This window comes from Cetorhinus maximus, chromosome 11 (genome assembly GCF_964194155.1).
Source record: "Cetorhinus maximus chromosome 11, sCetMax3.hap1.1, whole genome shotgun sequence".
Taxonomy (NCBI): domain Eukaryota; kingdom Metazoa; phylum Chordata; class Chondrichthyes; order Lamniformes; family Cetorhinidae; genus Cetorhinus; species Cetorhinus maximus.
In genome coordinates, this window is record NC_135889.1 from 45,443,264 (window position 1) to 45,466,787 (window position 23,524).

A 23,524-nucleotide genomic window follows, 5' to 3' on the forward strand; every position below is an offset into this window, starting at 1 on the left:
TGGTTTGACCTTCCAAAATGTAACACCTCACACTTTTCCGCATTAAGTTCCATCTGCTATTTTCTGGCCTATTTTTCCAGTTGGTCCAGATCTCTCTGCAAGCTTTGAAAGCCTTCCTCGCTGTCCACAACGCCTCCAATCTTAGTGTCATCAGCAACCTTGCTGATCCAATTCACCACATTATCATCCAAATAATTGATATAGACAACAAACAACAATGGTCCCAGTACAGATCCCTGAGGCACACCACTAGTCACAGACCTCCAGTCTGAGAAGCAATCATCCACTACCACTCTCTGTCTTCTCCCACACAGCCAATTTCGAATTCAGTTTACAACCTCTCCATGGATACCAAGTGTCTGAACCTTCTGAACTAACCTCCCATGTGGGACCTTGTCAAAGGCCTTACTAAAGTCCATGTAGACAACATCCACAGCCTTTCCTTCATCTACTTTCTTGGTAACCTCCTCGAAAAACTCTACAAGGTTCGTTAAACACGACCTACCATGCACAAAGCCATGCTGACTATCCTTAATCAGCCCTTGGCTGTCCAAATAATTATATATCCTATCTCTCAGAACACCTTCCAATAATTTACCTACTACTGACGTCAGGCTCACTGGCCTGTAATTACCTGGTTTACTTTTGGAGCCTTTTTTAAACAACGGAACAACATGAGCTACCCTCCAATCCTCCGGCACCTCACCCGTGGCTAAGGACATTTTAAATATTTCTGCCAGGGCCCCTGCAATTTCTACACTAGTCTCCCTCAAGGTCCGAGGGAATATCATGTCAGGCCCGGGGGATTTATCTACCTTTATTCGCTGTAAGGCAGCAAGCACCTCCTCTTTAATCTCTATATGTTCCATGAAACTACTGCTTGTTTCCCTTCCTTCCTTATACACAATGCCAGTTTCCTGAGTAAATACTGATGCAAAAAAACTGTTTAAGATCTCCCCCATCTCGTGAGGCTCCACACATAGACGACCACTCTGATCTTCAAGGGGACCAACTGTGTCCCTTACTATCCTTTTACTCTTAATATACTTGTAGAAACCCTTCGGGTTTACCTTCACATTATCTGCCAAAGCAACCTCATGTCTTCTTTTTGCCTTCCTGATTTCGTTCTTTAGTATTTCCTTACATTTTCTATACTCTACAAGTACCTCATTTGCTCCTTGTTGCCTATACCTCTCACTTCTTCTTAACCAGATCGCCAATATCCCTTGAAAACCAAGGTTCCCTATGCCTGTTAACTTTGCCTTTAATCCTGACAGGAACATGCAAACTCTGTACTCTCAAAATTTCGCCTTTGAATGCCTTCCACTTACTGAACACATCCTTGCCAGAAAACAACTTATGCCAATCCACTCTTCCTAGATCCTTTCTCATTTCCACAAAATTGGCCTTTCTCCAATTTAGAATCTCAACTCGAGGACCAGACCTATCCTTATCCATAATTAGCTTAAAACTAATGACATTGTGGTCACTGGACCCAAAATGTTCGCCTACACATACTTCTGTCACCTGACCTGTCTGGTTCCCTAATAGGAGATCAAGTATTGCATCCTCTCTCGTTGGTACCTCTATATATTGATTTAGAAAACTTTCCTGAACACATTTGACAAACTCCAAGCCATCCAGCCCTTTTACAGTATGGGAGTCCCAGTCAATATGTGGAAAGTTAAAATCTCCCACTATCACAACTTTCTGTTTCTTACATCGGGCTGCTATCTCTCTACAGATTTGCTCCTCCAATTCTCTCTCACTATTGGGTGGTCTATAATACAACCCTATTAGTGTGGTCACACCTTTCCCATTCCTCAGCTCCACCAATATGGCCTCTGTAGACGAGCCCTCCGGGCTGTCCTACTTATGCACAGCTGTGATATTTTCCCTGACTAGTAATGCCACTCCTTCCCCTTTCATCCTTTCAAACCCCCCCTCCCCCACCCCTTAACACCTGGACAACACCCCCCATGCCACTTCACATCTGCACATAACCACCCCCCCACCTGGCACACACCATGGCTCTTCCCACCACCCCCCTCTGTTCCGTCTGCCACCTTGCTACAACCTTGTAATACTCTTTCCAGCAACCCCAACCACCAGCACCCCCACCTCTTCAGTCCTCTCCTAAACTTCTTTAATCACCTCCCCCCTGCCCAAACAAGCCCTCGCAGCCCAAAAAGTGTTGCCTGCTGCCTTCCCCCTGCAGCCGGACGATCCAATCCCATGGTGAAATCCCTGAAAGATGGTCCGAAGGTTGAACAAGGTCCCGAGAAGAAGGTCCAAAGGTTGAATGAGGTTGCTGTGTGGAGAATTCCCATCTTCTGGAAGCTTTATCACGGAGGATCCACATGGATGAAGCTCCACCCAACCTGTGCTGCACGTGTTGCTCCAGGGTCTTGTAGCTGGGGGCCTCCATCTTCTCCTTGGATGCCCGCAAGCCGACCAAGGCCTTCTTAAATTCATTTCCAACTTTTGCATTCCATGTTGGTCCAGATGCGTTCTGGACTGGTGCTTTTTCCCACTGGTGTCATGGAGAATCAGGCATGGGGAGAATGATTCCGGTCAGGCCTTCATCTGCATCCCACTTATGGGATGCAAATCGGTTTCACACTGGTCTCTGGTGGGAATCGAGACCTGCCACGGTGGGCAATTTTCAACCCCCACCACTCCTCCAGTAGAATATCCAATTCTATACCATTAAATCTAAGAAACATAGGCTCAAGCACCCAAAAGCACACTAGCAGCCTAACTGACCATCAACAGATCTCACTTAAATGCCTGAAGAAATAACTGATCTCCCTCCCCATGGTTAAATAATCTGATAATGTCAGAAATCTTTTAAGCTTTTCCACTGCTAACTACCTGTCTCCTCTGTTGTCTCTACCATACTTCTGATGCTAGTCATGAAAACCTCATGGATTTCTTTGCACCCAAATAGATGCTATCTGCTTTACTGCCTCAGCCTGCTGAAAAACTTCTGCCGTTCTGATCATTATCAGCAAATTCCTTACTCCAGTTCCAAAGTCACAACATTCTATAGTTTCACTTCTATCTCTACCTAAGGCCTTACCAGAGAGGAGCAGGAGGCGGTGGTGTAATGGTAATGTCACCGGGATAGTAATGCAAAGGCCCAAGCTCTGGGCACATGGGCTTATGGCAGCTGGTGGAATTTAAATTCAAATAATAAATCTGGAATTAAATGCTAGACTCAGTAATGGTGACCTTGAAACAATTGTTGGCTGACGTAAAAACCCATCTGGTTCACTATTGCCCTTTAAAGAAGGAAATCTGCTGTCCTCAGCTGGCATGGCCTACAGTAACGTGGTTGAACCTTAATGCCCTCTGAAATGGCCCAGCAAGCCACTCAGTTGTATCAAATCACTATGAAGTCTCAAAACAAACATGAAACCGACAGACCACCCAGCATCGACCTAAGCACCAGAAACAACAACGGCAAACCTGGCCCTGTTGACCCTGCAAGGTTCTCCTTACTAACATCTGGGGGCTTGTGCTAAAATTAGGAGGGCTGTCTCATAGACAAGTCTGACATAGTCATGCTCGCAGAATCATACCTTACAGACAATGTCCCAGGCACCATCATCATCATCCCTGGGATAAAAACAGGAAATGCTGGAAACACTGAGCAGTTCTGGCAGCAACCATGGAGAGAGAAACAGTGTTAATGTTTAGAGTCCAAATGACTCTTCTTCGGAACTGGAGAACAAGAGTCATATTGGACTCGAAATGTTAACTTTGTTTTTCTCTGCACAGGTGCAGCCAGACCAGCAGTGTTTTTCCAGCATTTTCTATTTTTATTTCCAGCATCCGCAGTGTTTTGATTTTATCACCACCACCCCTGGTTATGTCCTGTCCCACCAACAAACCCACCACAGTGGTATACAGTCAGGAAGGAGTTGACCTCGGTGCCTTCAACATTGACTCCCGACCCTATGAAGTCTCATGGCACCAGGTCAAATATGGGCAAAGAAATATCCTACTGATTACCACCTATGGCAGCTGATGAATCAGTACTCCTCCATGTTGAACTCCAATTGGAAGAAGCACCAAGGGTAGCAAGGGTTATTCTGGGTAGGGGCCTTCAAAGTCCACCAGCAAAGGTGGCTCAGTAGCACCATTACTGGCCTTGCTTGCTAAGTCCGAAAGGACATAACTGCTAGACTTGGTCTGCAGCAGGTGTTGAGGGAACCAACAAGAGGGAAAAACCCACTTGACCTCGTCCTTACTAATCTGCCTGTCGCAGATGCAACTGTCCATGGCAATATTGGAAAAAGTGACCACAGTCCTTTTGGAGGCAAAGTCCCGCCTTCACATTGAGGAAACCCTCCATCATGTTGTGCAGCACTACCACCATAAATGGGATAAATTTCAAACAGATTTAGCAATTCAAAACTAAGCATCTATGAGGGCTGCTGTTGTGGGCCATCAGCAGCAGAACTGTATTCAACAACAATCTGTAACTTCAGGGCCCAGCATATCCCTCACTCTGCAATTACCATCAAGCGGGTGATCAATCTTGGTTGAATGAAGAGTGCAGGAGGGCATACCAGGAGCAGCACCAGGCATACCTAAATAAGTGTCAACCTGGTGAAGCTACAACACAGGGCTATTTGCATGGCAAACAGCAGAGGCAGCATGCAATAGCCAGAGCGAAGTGATCCCACAAACAATAGATCAGTTTTAAGCCCTGCAGTTCTGCCACATCCAGTTGTGAATGGTGGACAGGAAGAGGAGGAGGCACCACAAATATACCCACCCTCAATGATGGGGGAGCCCAGCACATTAGTGCAAAGGCAAAGTTGAAGCATTTGCAACCATCTTCAGCCAGTATTGCCCAGCGGATGATCCATCTTGGCCTCCTTCTGAGGTCCCCGGCATCACAGATGCCAGTCTTCAGCCAATTTGATTCACTCCACGTGATATCAAGAAGCGGCTGCAAAGGCTATGGGCCCTGACAACATTCCAGCAATAATATTGAAGATTTTGAAGATGTTTGGTCCCCATTAGAAAATCCATGAACTAGCTGCGTCCTTAGCTTAGCTGTTCCAGTACAGCTACAACACTGGCAACTACCAAGCAATGTGGAAAATTGTCCAGGTTGGTCCTGTCCACAAAAAGCAGGACAAATCTATCCTGACCAATTACCACCCCATAGTCTACTCTCGATCATTAGCAAAGTGATGGAAGGGGTCTTCGACAGTGCTATTAAGCGGCATTTACTCAGTAATGACTTGCTCAATAACACTCAGTTTGAGTTCCACCAGGGCCACGCAGCTCCTGACCTCATTACAGCCTTGGCCCAAACATGGGCAAAGAGCTGAACTACAGAGGTGAGGTGATAGGGACTGCCCTCGACATCATGGCAACATTTGCCTCAGTGTGACAACAAGGAGGCATGGCAAAATTTAAGTCAATGGGAATCAGGGGGAAAACTCTCCACTGGTTCGAGTCATGCCTAGCACAAAGGAAGATGTTTGTGGTTGTTGGAGGTCAATCAGCTCAGTCCTGGGACATTGCTGCAGGAGTTCCTCAAGGTAGTGTCCTAGGTCCAACCATCTTCAGCTGCTTTATCAATGATTGTATCTCCATCATAAAGTTGGAGGTCGGGATGTTCATGGATGATTGCACCATTTGTGATTCCTCAGATACTGAAGCATTCCGTGTCCATCTGCAGCAAGACCTGGACAACAGTCAGGTTTGGCCTGATAAGTGGCAAGTAACATTCATGCCACACAAGTGCCAAATAATGACCATCTCCAACAAGTCAGAATATAACCATCCCTCATGGCATTCAATGGCATTACCATGGCTGAATCCCCCAATATCATGGGGCTACCATTGATCAGAAACTGAACTGGACCAGCACATAAATACTGCAGCTACAGGAGATCATAGACTGGGAATTATGCAAAGAGTAACTCACCTCCTGACTCCCCACAGTGTGTCCACCATCTACAAGACACAAGTCAGGAATGTGATGGAATACTCTCTACTTGCCTGGATGAATGCAGCTCCAACAACACTCAAGTAGCTTGACACCATCCAGGACAAAGCAGCCCACTTGACTCACACCCAATCCACTACCTTAAACATTCACTCCCTGCACCAAAGTACACACTGCTGCCACTATACAATCTACAAGATGCACTGCAGCAATAGCTTCCAGAGCCGTGATCTCTACCATCTCGATGGACAAGGGCAGCATATGCATGGGAACATCACCACCTGCAAGTTCTGCTCCAAGCCACAGACCACTGGGAACAATATCACCGTTCCTTTACTGTTGCTGGGTCAAAATCCTGGTATTCCCTCCCTAATAGCACTGTGGATGTACCAACATCAAATGGATTGCAGTGGTTCAAGAAGGCAGCTCACCATCACTTTCTCAGGGGCAACTAGGGATGGGCAATAAATGCTGGCCAAGCCAGCGATGCCTACATCCCATGAACGAATAAAAAAAAAACCTAACGTTTTGTTTTGGAATGTGTTGCCTATTCTGACCCCTTCCTATCTGAATAATATCTGGCTTCCAGCCCATACACTGCACTTAAAAAACATGATCAAAGTCACTGATGACATTCCTTAGGAGCATGGCCAGTTAGTTCTCCTTTCTTCCCTGGCCACACAGTGGTTTTCTCACTGTTTTACCACATCCTCCTCCTCCACCTCCTTTCCTCTGCGGTGCACCTTTGTGGTGTTGCCCTCATGTCGTTCCTTTGCAATCTGATCCAATACAGGCAGCATATTTGCATTTGTTTCTGCTGTGCCTACAGGGTCATCTCCAGTGCATCCCCATTGCTCTAGCTTAGACCTTTCCTAGTCCTCAAAGACATGCTTCTGCAGGTGACTCGATTAAAAATGGTTTCTTCTTTCATGTTTTCATTTTTCAGAATTTTCTGCACATCAGTGGTAGAAAGGCCTATGCCATAATGTTTGGTCCCCATTAGAAAATCCATGTCTTTGATTCTGATTCTGTCCTGCCCCCTGGATGCCCACAGAAGATGAAACTGATATTCTAATCACACTGAGCTAAGTTCTAGTCCAAGACCAAGACCATTTACGTTCACCTCTGTAATATTGCCTGCATCTGTGCTTATCTCAACAATGGCAGCATATGCATGGGAACACCAGCCCCTGGAGGTTCCTCCCCAAGCCACACAGCATCCTGACTTGGAACTATATCACTGTTCCCTCGCTGGCACAAGGTCAAAATCCTGGAACTCCATTCCTGAGAGCATTGTGGGTGTACCTACACTCCACGGACTGCAGTAGTTCAAGAAATTGACTCAGGACCTTCACAGGGCAATTAGGGATGGACAACAAATGTTGGCTTTACCCATGATGCTCACATTCCATGAAAGAATAAAAAAACTTCCAATGAAATCCTCATTTATGTGTTTGTTACCTATAATTATGGGGAGATGGTGGCATAGTGGTAATGTCACTGAAGTAGTAATCCAGAGGCCCAGGCCAATGCTCTGGGGAGATGGGTTCAAATCCCACCACAGCAGCTGGAATCAGGAATATAAAGTTAGTCTCAGTAATAGTGATCATGAAACTATCATCCATTGTTGTAAAAATCCATCTGGTCCACTAATATCCTTTTGGGAAGGAAATTGGCCATCCTTGCCTGGTCTGCCTACATGTCACTCCAGATCACAGCAAAGTGATTGAATCTTAACTGCCCCCTGAAATGGCCTAGCAAGCCACTTAGTTCAAGGGCAATTAGGGATGGACAACAAAGGCTGGCCACATCCCATGAAAGAATAAATTATTAAAAAATTCAACTGTTACCAATGTTCTCCTTGCTGAGCTGCATCCTATGTCAATTCCAACTCATCAAGAGTGCTGCAGCCCACATCTTATCTTATATAGAGTCTTGATCACTGTAGTAGCTGTAGCTTTTAAGGAAAGAAGTGACTGTAGCTTTAAGATTTATTGTACTGTGTGGTATCAGATGACAATGTGAACAAATCAGCCTGAAGTGCAGGGAACCTTGGCGGGGAGGGGTGGGGGGTGCGAGTTTGCATCTAGTTGTGGTTCTTGATGGAAGCCTGTAACTGCTGAAGTCCTGCAAATAAAGTTCACTGTTTTTTGGGAGAAACATGCCTGGAAAAATCAAATCTATAACAACTTGCGATGAGGATAAATTGGTTCTGGCACTGTCCCACATCCAGTGAATGTGAGTACCTTGTTTTAAAAAGAAGAAAGGGAAAATATACTCACCAGGTATGCCAGCTTTTGGCAAGATCGACCCCTTTAACTCATCCACAGAGGATTGGAGTAAATATATAGACTTTTTCCAAGCAAACAAAATAATGGTGGAGGGAAAAAGGAAAGCAATTCTCCGAAGCGTCTGTTCGAGTAAAATTTATAATTTAACCCGTAGTTTGACAGCCCCAACCACTCCTAATTCGAAGGCCTTCAGCGAATTGGTAGACCTCGTAAAGGGTCATTTTCAACCCACATCCTCCACAATCATGTAGAGGTTCAAATTTAATTTGAAACTAAGAGCTCAGGGAGAGACCATAGCAACACATAGTGAAGTTGATACAGCTAACTGAAAATTGTGGCCTCGTGGAGACCCTAAATGATATGTTAAGGGATTGTGCACACCGCAGACCAAACGATGATGCCATTCGATGATGGTTTTTAGCTGAAATAAATATTGATCTTAAAATAGCATTGGAAACAACGCTTGTGATGTAAAGCACTGAGAGAGATCCACAAGCCTTACAGGATGTACAAAATGGCACCGTTTTCCAGTTGGGGCTGGAGCAAAACGCTCGGTGTGTCACGAAAACCAGGGATTCAGCCGCGAAGCGGGAGACAGTCCCTGCTACCTGAAAATTTAAAAGGAGACAATTCAGCAAAAATCTGAAAATGAATTGCTAATGATGTGGAAGTAACCATATCTCTGAAACTTTCCGTTTTAAAGAGGTGGAATGCCATTATTGTCATAAAAGAGGGCACATACTGAAGCAATGTAAAACAAGGCAAACTAAACTGATCGAAGTAATTAACATGGAAGAACCAGAAACTACTAATTCCAATGTTTATTCTCTATTTAAATGTGAAAGTAAGGAAAACAGAGTAACAGTGATTGGCTCTGCAGGTCAATGAGAAAGGATACTGATGCATCAACCACTGTAGTGGGGGAGCACACATTCAAATATTTAAACAAGGTTACTCAACAATTGAGTAAGGAGCAAACTTCAACCAAATTAAAAATGTATACTGGTGAAGCGATATAAGTGAAAGGTATTACCACCGTACCTGTTTATTACGAGCACCTGACAGCACAGCTCCCTGTAATTGCAGTGGAAGCTGAAGGACCAAGCCTTCTAGGTCGTGATTGGTTAAAATAAATTAAACTAAATTGGTCTGAAATTTTCCAGCTGAGAGCTGGAGGACTGCCAGAGCTGCTAAAGAAATATGACAAGGTCTTTTGAGAGGAAATGGGGAAAATCAAGTGCCTGCAGGCTATGTTGATACTGAAGAAACTCCTCATTTTTCTTTTAAAGCTAGGCCTTATGCCCTGAGAGAGAAGGTTGACACCTGATGAAACCATTTAGAGGAGCTGGGTATTATTCAGCTGGTTCAATTTTCGCAATGCGCAACATCCATAGTCCCTGTCTTGAAACCAGATCAGATTATCTGTATCTGTGGGGATTACAAGTTAACAGTAAACAAGGCTGCCAGGTAGGACAAGTACCCTATCCCCAGGATCGAGGACCTGTGTGCCAAATTAGCAGGAGGGAGAACTTACACTAAATTAGATATGAGTCACGCATATCAGCAGCTGGAACTGGATGATACATCCAGAGGATTTGTAACCATAACCACACACAAATGGTTGTACCAATATATGTGCCAGCCTTTCAGTGTTTCTTCAGTCTGCGCGATTTTCCAAACGACAATGGAGAGCTTGCTGCAAGGACTACCTCAAGTCGTGGTCTACCTGGATGACGTCCTAATAACTGGGTTAACAGAAGTGGAACACTTGGCTAACTTGGAAATGTACCTTTCAGGCAGGTGAAATCATTTACTTGGGCCATTGCACTGGGTGGATGCCCAAAGGTTACACGCGATAGAAGAAAAAAATTAAAGCAATTAAGGAGGCACCCTCGCCTTCAAATGTCTCAGAGCTCAAGCCATTCTTGGGTATGGTAAATTATTATGGTCATCCCTACCCAACTTATCAATGGTCCTAGCCTCTCTACAATCATTATTAAAGAAAAACCAACGTTGGTCTTGGAAGTCATCTCAAGAAGTAGCCTTCATGAAAGTTAAACAGCTCTTGCATTCTTCGAACTTGTTAGTACACTATGACCTGACAAAAGAATTGGTGATAACTCGCGACACCTCCCACTTTGGTGTGGGAGCGGTACTATCTCACAAGATGGACGATGGTTCAGAAAGGCCAATAGGCTATGTATCCAGAACTCTTGTTACAGCCGAGAAGGTTATTCACAAATCGAGAAAGAAGGATTATCGATTATTTTTGGGGTTAAAAAATTCCATCAGTTTATACATGACTGACACTTTACTATAGCATCTGATCACAAACTGCTCTTAGGTCTGTTTAGCTTAGAAAAAGCTATCCCTCCCATCATTTTGGCAAGAATTCAAAGATGGGCTTTGGTTTTATCAGCATATGAATGTACTTTTATGCACAAACCAGGGATGCATATAGCCAATGCAGATGCCCTAAGTTGCCTTCCTTTGCAGGAGAGCACTGTACATGCTGCAAATCTCCAAGAGATCATATTAATGATGAATCTCCTGGATTATTTGCCAGTCTGCGCAAGGCAAATAAGAAACTGGACAAACCGTGATCCAGTCTTGTCTAGAGTACAAGACCAAGTGTTGAAAGGATGGTTCCAGGAACCAGCCCCCAAAGAGTTGAAGCCATTCTTCACTCGAAGGAATGAATGGAGTAGTCAGGATGGTATCCTATTATGGGGTGCACGGGTTGTTGTTCCTTCACAAGGAAGGGAACCACTAATAACTGAGTTGCATAGCATGCATCCTGGAATTTCCAAAATGAAAATGCTTGCATGGAGCTATATCTGGTGGCCAGGTACAGTGATATAGAAAAAAAATGGTTAAATACTGTCTCCAGTAGCAGCAATGATAAAAGTTACCTGTTGCAGCCCCACTGCACCCATGGGAATGGCTTGGTCGACCCTGGGCGAGGCTACATATAGATTATGTAGGTCCATTTCTAGGCACCATGTTTCTACTAATAATTGATGCACATTCCAAATGGTTAGATGTGTACGAACTTAGATCACCAACATCAGGTGCGACTATAGAAAGGTTACGCCAAAGTTTTTCTGTTCATGGATTGCCGGAAGTCATTGTCTTAGGCAATGGTACTGCTTTTACTCGTGCTGAATTTCAAAGATTCGTGATTCTAATGTTATCAAACATGTAAAGACAGCATATCATCCGTCGTCTAATGGATTGGCTGAGAGAGCAGTACAAACTTATAAAATTGGCATGAAAAGATTATCGGGAGGATCATTGGAAACTAAGCTTACACGTTTCCTGTTTCACTATAGAACGACCTCCCACACTACTACAGGTTCAACATCTTCAGAATTACTTATGAAGCGCCACCTTCATACAAGATTAAGCCCGGTACTTCCCAACTTGGAGAGAGAGGCAGAGAACAGTCAAGGGAATCAAAAAGTGACTCATGATTTGCATAGTCAAGAGTGAGAATTTACTATTGATGAAACAGTATTTGGATGAAACTTCGGTGGTGGATTGAGTTGGTGTAAGAGTTTCTGTGACTGGGCTGTTGTCGTACCACGTAGAAGTGGAGGGCCGGATTACCCGAAAACACGTGGATCATTTGAGAAGAAGGGAGATATCTCAACAAATCGATGTTCCACCTGTAACCATTGTAGAACCTGTGGTCTCCGTTGTGATTGAGCAACCAAGGATAGACATACCAGATGCCTCTGTCAGAGTGGATAACACTGAACTGTCTGTACCTAAAATAAGGAGGTACCTGACGTTGCTGCGGTTCTAGAAAATGAAGATTCATAAGAAATTCTAAAGTTGTGACATTCCACCCGGATCAAGAAACCACCTGAGAGACTAAGCTTATAATTTCATAACCAGTGTATATGTATTTTTTATTCATTCATGGGATGTGGGCGTCGCTGGCTAGACCAGCATCCCTAATTGCCCTTGTTCAGAGGACATTTTAAGAGTCAACCACATTGCTGTGGGTCTGGAGTCACATGTAGGCCAGACCAGGTAAGGACAGCAGATTTCCTTCTCTAAAGAACATTAGTGAACCAGATGGGTTCTTACGACAAATCAACAATGATTTCACGGTCATCATTAAACTTTTAATTCCAGATTTTTATTGAATTCAAATTCCGCCATCGGCCATGGAGGGATTTGAACCTGGGTCCCCAGAGCATTACCCTGGGTCTCTAGATTGCTAGTCCAGTGACAATACCACTATGCCATCACCTCCCCTTGTGAATGTGGTTGTTCTTGTAAATACAAATTGTAAAAAAAATTAAAAGATTGAAAAATTAAAATTAAAGATTGTAGTAACTTTAGCTTTAGGGAATGTGGTGATGGTAGCTTTAAGATTTATTGTCCTGTGTAGCATCACGTGACAATGTGAATGAATTAGCCCGAAGCACGGGGAACCTTGGGTGGGGGAGGGGGTAGTGGGGTTGGATTTTGTATCCAGTTGTGGTTCTTGATGGAAGCATGGAAGATGGAAGGTGTAACTGCTGCTGAAGCCCTGTAAACAAAGTTCACCATTTCTTATGAGAAACCAGTCTAGAAAATCAAGGTCTATAATAATCACCCTGTCCTTACTGACATCCACTGCTACTTTATGCCTCATTGAATTATCATCAACAGTTTCATTTCTGTCTGTACAGCCTTGTTCCTTTCAGGACTCAATCCTCTGAAACCTTATATAGTCATATGTCTCTGTTTGCACCCTTGATTTTACATTGGTGTACTATGCATTGTTCTTTCAATTTGCTCCACCTTAGTGGCAGAGCTTTCATCCATCTTTTTGCCAAATTCTTGAACACTCTCCTTTGAACCTCTGCATTTTGCCACCTCTTTCGAAAACCTCTTTCAGATTTTTGGGCATCTCTCCTTTGGGTTTGTTGTGCAACTGAAAAGCACTTTGGGAAATGTTGTTAAGTATGCTATATAAATATAAATTATTCTTATAAGAGGGAGAAGGCTCAAATTTAAATTTGAAACAAGATGATCTGAGTCTTCCATTTGGTCATATTTTCTAGACACTAGTTTCACAGATTCCAGTAACTCACGTAGCTATAGGTTAGCAGACTGTATCAGCAGGCATTTTGACTACAAGGATCATTATGGCAAAAACTAATTATGTCTTCATCTGATAACCAGAGTACACACAGAGTAGGGATCAGTGAATAGCAATTAATCTTCTGTTACTCTTCTTAATCTTCCATGGCCTGGTTTCAAACTGTATGGCATTTACCCATTGAACTATAAGAACTGATTTATGTGCTTCATTTTAGAATCATGTTTACTTCTTTCTAATTTTTTTTCTCTGCTCAGACAAAAAGACACTTTAGTTATTGAGAAGGATATACAGCTATAAGAATACCTTGATATGTTCAGACACATCCTCAAGTGTAGGAGTTCCTATGTCAAATTCAATTCCACCATGCAAATGGAAGTATTCATTCGTTTTGTACAGAAAATGCTTACATTTGAAGTTTGGACCTAGAAGAAGGGGTGGAAACTCCCGCTCAGTTTTTAGTTTGTCATCTGTTAAGAAAAAGACAGGGATATTGTAAATAGGAGACTGGTTATTGTAAGGCAATGCTTCATTTAATGCTGCAATGCCACGTTAGTTGTCCTGAAAAGTAAATGTTCCTCACATTGTTAAACGGCATTAAAGATGATTATTTTTATAAGCAACCTCAATTAAAAACTATTCCTCATATTATTTTAAGATAATTAGTTTTGCAATAGAGCCACAGATGTTGTGTGCACTCAAACTGCTGAGTTCTTAACCATGAAGACCAGAAGATCAAACAAGTGAGTGCACACTCAATAGAGCACATACCTCTATCACGTTGTGTTAACTTAATGTTATTACACTTATGCAGCTCATCATTGAGGCTTTTCCCTATCCTGTTGATCTCTGTAACTACATAGCTGAAAAAGTAAATCTTTTTATTACGACCTTCCATTTCATCGAAGAGGTTTCAGGCTAATCCATATCCAACAACTTGCTCTGAAAACTCTGCCCACATTTTGATAGCTGAATACAAATTCCACCACAGAAGTTGAGACAATCAATAACATTCTAAACAAAACAACCCACCACATTCTAAAAAAACAAGTCAATTTGCCATATCTTCCAATGTTAACTGACACTTTAAAGAACTCCTAGATCTGGATTTGGACTGCATCATTGCCAAAATCTAATCAGTTCTTCCTTGGGCCATAGCCTGTGTGCCAAGTTTTGTTGAAATCCATCCATTAGTTTGAGATATATTATTTACAGACAAACAGATTAACAGGGGTGAAAACATTACCCCCTCCTACTTTTAGTGGCAGGGATAATGACTATGAGATGAGGCAGTGGCATCATGGTAATGTCACCAGACTAGTAATCCAGAAGCGCAGGCTAATGCTCTGAGGACATGGGTTCAAATTCCACCATGACAGCTGGCGGAATTTAAATTCAGTTAGTAAATCTGGAATTTAAAAAAAAACTTGTCTCAGCAATAGTGACCATGAAACCATTGTCGTAAAAATCCATTTGGTTCACTTTTGGGAAGTGGGAAGCACTTTTGGGAAGGACTCTGGACCTCATGAATTCTCATGGCATCAGGTCAAACATGAGCAAGGAAACCTCCTGCTGATTACCATTGAGTGCTCTCCCCCAACCCTTCAGCTGGTGAATCAGTAATCCCCCACGCTGAACAATACTTGGAGGAAGCACTATGGGCAGCTAGGGCAAAGAATGTATTCTGGGCGGGGCACTTCAAAGTCCATCACCAAGAGTGGCTCGGTAGCACCACTCCTGATCGAGCCCTAAAGGACATAGCTGCTAGACTGGACTTGCAGCAAGTGGTGAGGGAGCCAGCAAGAGAGAAAAACAAACTTTACCTCATTCTCACCAACCTGCCTGCTCCAGATGTATCTGTCCATGACAGTATTGGTAGGAATAACCACTGCACAGTCCTTGCATATAACCACAACATTTAATCTTATGGTCTGGCATATCTCCCACTCTACCATTACTATCAAACAGGGGGATCAATCCTGGTTCAACGAAGAGTGCAGGAGGGCAGGACAGGAGCAGCACCAGGCATTGCTAAAAATGAGGTGTCAACTGGTTGTTACAATACAGGACTACTTGCATGCTAAAGAGTGAAAGCAGCATGCGATAGACAGAGCTAAGTGATCCCACAACCAATGAATCAGACCTAAGCCCAACAGTCCTGCCACATTCAGTCATGAACAGTGGTGGACAACTAAACAACTAACTGGAGGAGGAGGTCCGCAAATATCCCCATCCTCAATGATGGGTGAGCCCAGCACATCAGAGCAAAAGACAAGGCTGAAGTGTTTGCAACAATCAGCCAAAAGTGCTGAATGGGTGATCCATCTCAGCCTCCTCCTGAGGTCCTCGGCACCATAGATGCCAATGCTTAACCAATTTGATTCACTCCGTGTGATATCAAGAAAAGGCTGAAAGCATTGAATATTGTAAAGGCTATGGGCCCTGACAACATTTCAGCAATAATACTTAAGACTTGTGCTACAGAACTAGCTGCGCCCTTAGCCAAGCTACAACACTGGCATATACCTGTCAATGTGGAGAACTGTCCAGGTATATCATGTCCACAAAAAGCAGGACAAATCCAACTCAGCCAATTACCACCCCATAGCCTTCCATCACTTTGCCGATGATCAAGAGTAGACTATCAAGTGGCACTTGATCAGCAATAACCTGCTCAACGACATTCAGTTTGGGTTCTGCCATGGCCACACAGCTCCTGACCCCATTACAGCCTCAGTTCAAACATGGACAAAAGAGTTGACCTCAAGAGGGGAGGTGAGAATGACTTGCCTTGACATCATGGCAGCATTTGACCGAGTGTGGCATTAAGGAGCCCTAGCAAAACTGAAGTCAATGGGAATCAGGGCAAAACTCTCCACTGGTTAGAGTAATCTTAGCACAGAGGAATATGGTTGTGGTTGTTAGAGGTCAATCAGCTCAGTCCTAGGGCATTGCTGCAGGAGTTCCTCAGGGTAGTGTCTTAGGCCGAACCATCTTCAGTTTCTTCATCAATGATCTTCTCTCCATCATAAGGCCAGAAGTGGGGATGTTCACTGATGATTGCAAAATGTTCAGCACCATCTGCAATTCTTCAAGCCCTGAAGCAGACAGTGTCCACATGCAGCAAGACCTGGGCATCAATCAGGCATGGGCTGATAAGTGGCAAATAACACAGGTGCCACACAAGTGCTGGGAAATGACCATGTCCAACAAGAGAGAATTTAATCATCTCCCCTTGACATTCAATTGCATTACCATCACCAAATCTCCGCTATCAACATCCTGGGGGTTACAATGACCAGAAACTGAACTGGACCAGCCATATACTCAGAAAAGATACGTTCCAGTGAGAAGGAAAGATTCTAAGGGAAGGGCACACCATTTGTGGCTAGTTAAAGAAGTTAAAGATGGTATCAAATTGAAAGAAAAAGCATATAATTCCACAAAGATGAGTGGCAGGTCAGAAGATTGTTCACTGCAAAGAATGACTAAAAGATTAATAAGGAGGGAGAAATTAGAGTACGAGAGAAAGCTAGCTAAAAATATAAAAACACAATAAGAGTTTCTACAGGTACTTAAAAAGGAAGAATAAGGAAAGTGAGCATTGGTCTCTAGAGAGTGGGAAATTAATAATGGAAAATAAGGAAATCGCGGATGAATTGAACATATATTTTGCATCTGTCTTCACAGTACAGGTTACAAATAACATCCAAGAAATAACTGTGAATGAGGAGGGGAAATGAAAAGGAGGAACTTCAAACAATTACAAATCACCAGGGAAAGGGTACTGAGAAAATTATTAGAACTGAAAGCTGACAAGTTCCCAGGTCCTGATAGACTTCATCCAAGGGCCTTAAAAGAAGTGGCTGCTGAGATAGTAGATACATTGGATTTAATTTTCTAAAATTCCCTAGGTTCTAGAAAGGTGCCTTCTAATTGGAAAATGGCGATTGTAACTCCTCTATTCAAGAAAGGAAGGAGACAGAAAGCAAGAAACTACAGGTCAGTTAGCTTAGCATCCATCATAGAGAAATTGCTGGAATCTATTATTAAGGACGTTATGAGGAGGCACTTAGAAAATCTCAATGCAATCAAGCAGAGTCAACATGGTTTTGTGAAAGAGCAATCACGTTTGACTAAATTATTGGAGTTCTTTGAGGAAGTAACAAGCAGCATGGATAAAGGAGAACCTGTGGATGTGCTGTATGTAGATTTCCAGAAAGCATTTAACAAGGTGCCACATCAAAGGTTACTATGCAAAAATTAGAGCTCATCGTGTAGGGGGTAACATATCAGCATGGATAGAGGATTGGTTGGCTAACAGGAAGCAGAAAGTAGGGATAAATGGGTCTTTTTTGGGTTGGTAAGATGTAGAGTGCCACAGGGAACAGGACTGGAGCCTTAGCTATTTACAATTTATATCAGTGACTTGGATGAATGGACCAAATGTGTGGTTGCTAAATTGCCTGATGACACAAAGTAGAAAGTAAGTTGTGAAGAGGAAATAAGGAAAGGGACATAGATAGATTAAGTGAGTGGGCAAAAAATTGGCAGATGGAGTATAATGTGGGAAAATGTGAACTTGTGCACTTTGGCAGGAAGAATAGAAAAGCAGCATATTATTTAAATGGAGAGATTGCACAAATCTGAGGTACAAAGGGATCTGGGTGTTCTGGTACATGAATCAGGAAAAATTAGTATGCAGGCACAGCAAGGGATTAGGAATGCAAATAGAATGTTGTCATTTATTGCAAGGGGAATATATAAAAGGATGATTTGCTACAGTTGTACAGGGCATTGGTGAGACCACATTTAGAGTACTATGTACATTTTTGGTTGCCTTATTTCAGAAAGGATATAAATGTTAGAAGCAGCTCAGAGACGGTTCACTCGACTAATACCTGGGATGGGTGGGGGGGAGGGGGGGTGTTATCTTATGAGGAAAGGTTGGACAGGCTTGGCCTGTATCCACTGGAGTTGAGAAGATCGAGAGGTGATCTTATTGAAAAATATAAGATCCTGAGGGGACTTGACAGGGTGGATGCTGAAAGAATTCTTCCACTTGTGGGGGAGACTAGGGGCATAGTTTATAAATAAGGGGTGTCCTATTTAAGATGGAGGTGAGAAGAAATTTCTTCTCTTAAAGGGTCATGAATCTTTGAAACTCTCTTCCCCAGAGCATGGTGAAGGCAGGGTCAATGAATATTGTTAAGGCAGAAGTAGATAGGTTCTTGAATAACAAGGGAGTCAAAGGTTATCGAAGATAGGCAGAATGTGGACTGGAGGCCACAGATTAGTCATGATCTTGTTGACTGGCAGAGCAGGCTCCAGAGGCTACTCCTGCTCCTAATTCGTGTGTTCGCATATAAATACTGTGGCTACAAGAACAGTTCAGAGGCTAGGAATCCTGCGGTGAGTAACTCACCTCCTGACTCCCCAAGGCCTGTCCACCATCTACAAGGCAAAAGTCAGGAGTGTGAAGGTAGACCCTCCACTTGCTTGGATGAATGCAGCTCTAGCAACACTCAAGAAGCTTGACACCATCCAGGACAAAGCAGTCTGCTTGATTGGCACCCCATCCACCACCTTCAACGCCCACTCCCTCTACCGCCTGCACATTGGCAGCAGTGTGAGATAAAGTCACAATACTTACTTGAAATAAAGATAAAGATTAAGACTGGCTTCTTCCAACAGAGTTTTATTTTTGATCCATATAACTCTACAGAGAGCTTGTTTCACCCGTTTACTCTTTTACTCTTTTGAGCAACCAATTAAACTAAAAAGAAAACAAAGCTGTTTTCTCTTTTATACATTCAAATGGGTACTTAGCTAGTTAACTGATAATTACCAATTGAGCTCCTTGTGAGTTAACTATTTCATTCCCCAACAGATTCTAATAATGAGTCTTTTCCATAACACAATCAATATATTTTCCCATTCAATAAATCCACCTTAATCCCCCTTCTTAAAAAAAACACATGTATAGAAATGTCCACACAAAAAAGAATGTTCCTTTTTTGTTTTCTCAATGGAAAAGATGTCCCTCTTTGAAGATCTCCAATAACGTTTTGCAGTTTGCTCCTCTTCTTGTGAAGCAGTCGGACAATTGGTAGCTGCTATCAATCCATTTGATCGTCATAATCTCCTTATTCTCAAGCTTGCAATGTCAATTCGCTATCTCTTTTCGTTAAAGCACTTCATGGAGTGACCATTTTCCCCAAAGTGACTTATTGTCTGTAAGATATTCGATGGTGCCGTTTCGGAATGCCCATTTAAAATTTCTGCCGGCATCTTTGATATAATATCTAATGCCTCAACAAGAGAAAGAGCCTCTGTTGCCAAAGTACTTTTTACAACTTCTTGTATTTTTTTTGCTTCCCATGCCAAAGGGCAACATTTACCTTTCTCCCTGATGAGAAATATTATAAATCCTCCCGCACTCAAAAATCCATCACATAGATTTGCATAAGGGGCGTCACTAAACACAATCAATTTCATTTTTCTAAGGTCACTCTAAGATGGGAATTTCAATACACACTGCTCCATGTTTAATTTTGTCAATGTTTTGTTTGCTCGAATGATTTCTTCAACCTTGGGATCATTCATTTTAGTGCTCAATTCCAAAACGTCGAAACTAATGTCCGGCCTTGTTTATTTGCCTAGCCAATTGAGTTGCCCAATTAGACTTGAGTTCCTCTTTTTCCATTTCAGAAGCCGCTATATTTTTATGGGAGGCCCTACCATGACTAATTGCAATGGGATCGACATTCTCTAAGTAGGATTGCTGATGTAAAATGACATGTGATCCGCTCTGCCTGACTTCCAATTTTAAATTCCGTTCTGAGCCCATTAATGACAACCGTTTCAAATTCGCTACTACCACCCCACAAAAAAATTGAATCATAAAGACGCCTGCAAGTGCATCCTCATCCCTTCCTGGATCTGCAAATTTGTAATCCATGCCAAATAACCTTGATGTATGTACACGAATAGTCTGGTTCCCATGCTGTAAAATGATTGTTTTAACATCTTCCCCTATAACCTTTCCCAGGCCTTTCCACTCGTTAAATCCTTTTCTTTTATAGTACACCACGTCTCCCTGATTAAAATTAGTTTCAGACGGTCATACATTGTGTCAAATTCTTTGAAACTTTGGCTTTAAGGAACGCTCTTTACCGCGTGTGGTGCATTTAAATGTTCAAAAAAGGTAGAGCTAATTGTAGTTCCCTCCCAAGCTGGGGGATGATCACTCAGGACTGATGGAATTTTTGGGTTTCTACCAAAAAAACCCAACTGATATGGACTATAGCCTCCAACCATCTGCAGTGAATTCTTGGCATGGACAGCCTATGCTAAAGCTTATGTTAATTTACAGCTTGGTCTATCTGCCACTATTTTACGAAGCATCTCATCTATCACCACATGATTCCTTTCACACACTCCACTACTAAAAGGGCTTTCTGCTGCTGTATTCATGACTATTATATTCATGTTTTTGCACATATCTTGAAACTCATTGTTAGCAAGTTCCCCCCAATTATCAGTAAGGAATTTTGCCGGTGGTCCCAATCCAATCCCTATCCACTTCTCCATTACCTGATCCACAATTATTTTCTTTTTCTTTTACTGTGTATGACTGTCAACTGGCTAAACCTTGTGGCCAAATCTATGAAATGTAAAATAAAAATGCTGTTTTATTTATCCCACACCTTTAAATCCATCACCACAATTTCATTGAAATCCCTCACTATGGGCCATGACGGTGTCCTTTATTTCCTACATATATCACATCTATGGGTAATCTCCTCTAAGTTTAGTGTACTCTCTGCCCCTTAGCAAAATTTTTAATCTTTGCAAAGAAGGGTGGGCAAACTGCCAATGCAATTTTAACACAATTTGCTTGTCTTCTAAATTCCTATCCCCTAACGCTAATAACACTTCTTAAATCTCCTTAGTAGAAAAGTTAGGTTTCAATAAAGGAATACAAGTGTCCAGGTTGTGTAAATTGAAAATCCACAGGTTTTCCAAATACAATAGCCTGGTCACTCTCCACGTCCAGCTTCATTTGTGATTTCTTCATCGATGGCCTGCTCGATAGTAACGGTATTTCGTTAGACACTACATACTGATTCAATGACTGACTCCAGTTATCTTACAGGGAGTCACTACCCTTTTTAAAGATTTTAGGGTATTATCATCTCCAAATCTAAAGCTGGTGGGATTCTCAAATTCCTTAACCTTATTCTGATCCTTGTCATTTAAAGGAGTCCAGGTAGCATTTTAACCAATCTATTTCACAGACTATAGACGTGCATCCGCTATCTAGCACCGCACAGTTGAACGACTCTACAACCAAGACAATCATCACTGGGCAGAAACGTCTTGTACCTAATACAATGCCCTCTCTTTGGTCAATATCTCCATCTTCTTCTTCTGAGTCTCCGTCTCATGTTTAATTTCGAACACCTTATATCATTTAGACAGTTCATCGCATAATGGTATTTTGAATTGCATCTAAAACACAGATTGACCTGGGCATTTCAGGGTTCATCCTTCTGTTGTAACTCCCCAATTCTTTTCGCCTGCATAACTGCCAAAGGTGTTTCTGTCCTCATTGTTTCTAGTTACAAATCTCCTGTCGTACAGACGACTGCATCCTGTTTCTAGACAACCTCGCCATCCGGTTAACATTGTATCCTCCATTTTCTGTCTTACCGCCGAATGACCCATTTGCGCCATGAATGCTGCTGGGAAAGAACGTTTTCCAAGGAATTGTTTCAGAGCTTCTGACATCTGTTCTAGCAGCGTGTGTTTTTCCGTAAATTTAACTTTCATCAAAACCAAAAGTCTGTCCATACCTTAGCACAGTCTAGTAACTTAAATGCCAGCACTGATTGGGGAATTTCTAGATAGAACTTCTGTAATGTTGCATATAGTCTATTGAATTCCATTATGTAATCTTCTATGGAACAATCCTCCAACTTTCTAAATTTGTCAAAATCTGACCACGCTTTGTAAGCACTTAAGTCATCCTTCTGATAGATCTTACCCATAAAATCTAATAACGTATCCAAACCTTCATCCATGTTCAAATGTTCAGGCTCCAACTCTAAAAATACTTTGCATCTCATTTTGTTTTTGTATGGTAATGAAAGCACCAGGGCCAGTCCCTGTTTTTTCTTCAGCAAGGGCATAGTTATTTCATTCTTCCATTGCTCAAAGGATTCAGTCTCAGAAAACATCAGTGGGTAATCATAGCTTGAAACTCTACATTTTGATTCAGCCATTCTCCAAAGTTAATCCAAGTCACTCTTCTCAAAGTTAATGCCAAATATAGCCTTTTGTCTGAAGAAAGTTTAGTTTCCAATATTTTACTTACAAGCAGGAACCGTCTTCTTCTACCACTGATAGTCACAATACCTGCTGGAAATAAAGATTAAGACTGGCTTCTTCCCACAGAGTTTTATTTTTGGTTCATAAAACTCTACAGAGAACTTGTCTCACCTGTTTTCTCTTTTACTCTTTTGAGTTAACCAATTAAACTAAATTAAAGAAAACAAGGGACAAAGTAAGAGGCAGGTTTTTTTTAAGTAAGAGGCAGGTTTTCTCTTTTATACATTCAAAAATTCTTTCGAGTTATCAACAGTCACAGATTGCAACTCTTTCGAGTACAATCACAGTTCTTGGTTTCCAGGAGTGGGACATGAACCCACAACCCTCTGATTCAAAGGCAAGGGTGCTATGGACTGAGCCACAGCTGACACCTCTTTATACATTCAAATGGTACTTGGCTAGTTAACTGATAATTACCAATTGAACTCCTTGTGAGTTAACTGTTTCATTCCCCAAAAGTGTGTACCATATACAAGGTGCACTGCAACAACTCAACAAAGCTCTTTCAACAGCATCTTCCAAACGTGCAACCTCTACCACCAGAAGGACAAGGGCAGCAGATCCATTGGAACACAACCACCTACAAGTTCTGTTATGACACAGCAGTTGGTAAAGGCTGAGTTATTTAAAATCCCAGAGGGAAACTTTAAACAACTGTCATAACCTATATTTTCAATTGGTATGTTTGAGATGCAGCTCTGAATCCAGAAATGAAACCACCAAGCCTCCAGAGGTTTTTATATAAACTAAATTAAACATTTATTAATT

At 42.3% G+C, this 23,524-nt stretch overlaps 1 protein-coding gene across 1 annotated transcript in view; it reads right to left on the reverse strand.

Moving 5' to 3' along the window:
- ankar (ankyrin and armadillo repeat containing) overlaps positions 1-23,524 on the reverse strand; it is a 295,797-nt gene that overhangs the window by 255,711 nt on the left and 16,562 nt on the right. The window contains exon 3 of the mRNA XM_078551294.1: positions 13,670-13,833. Within this exon, the coding sequence (XP_078407420.1) occupies positions 13,670-13,833 (164 nt within the window). The remainder of the gene's footprint in view (positions 1-13,669; positions 13,834-23,524) is intronic.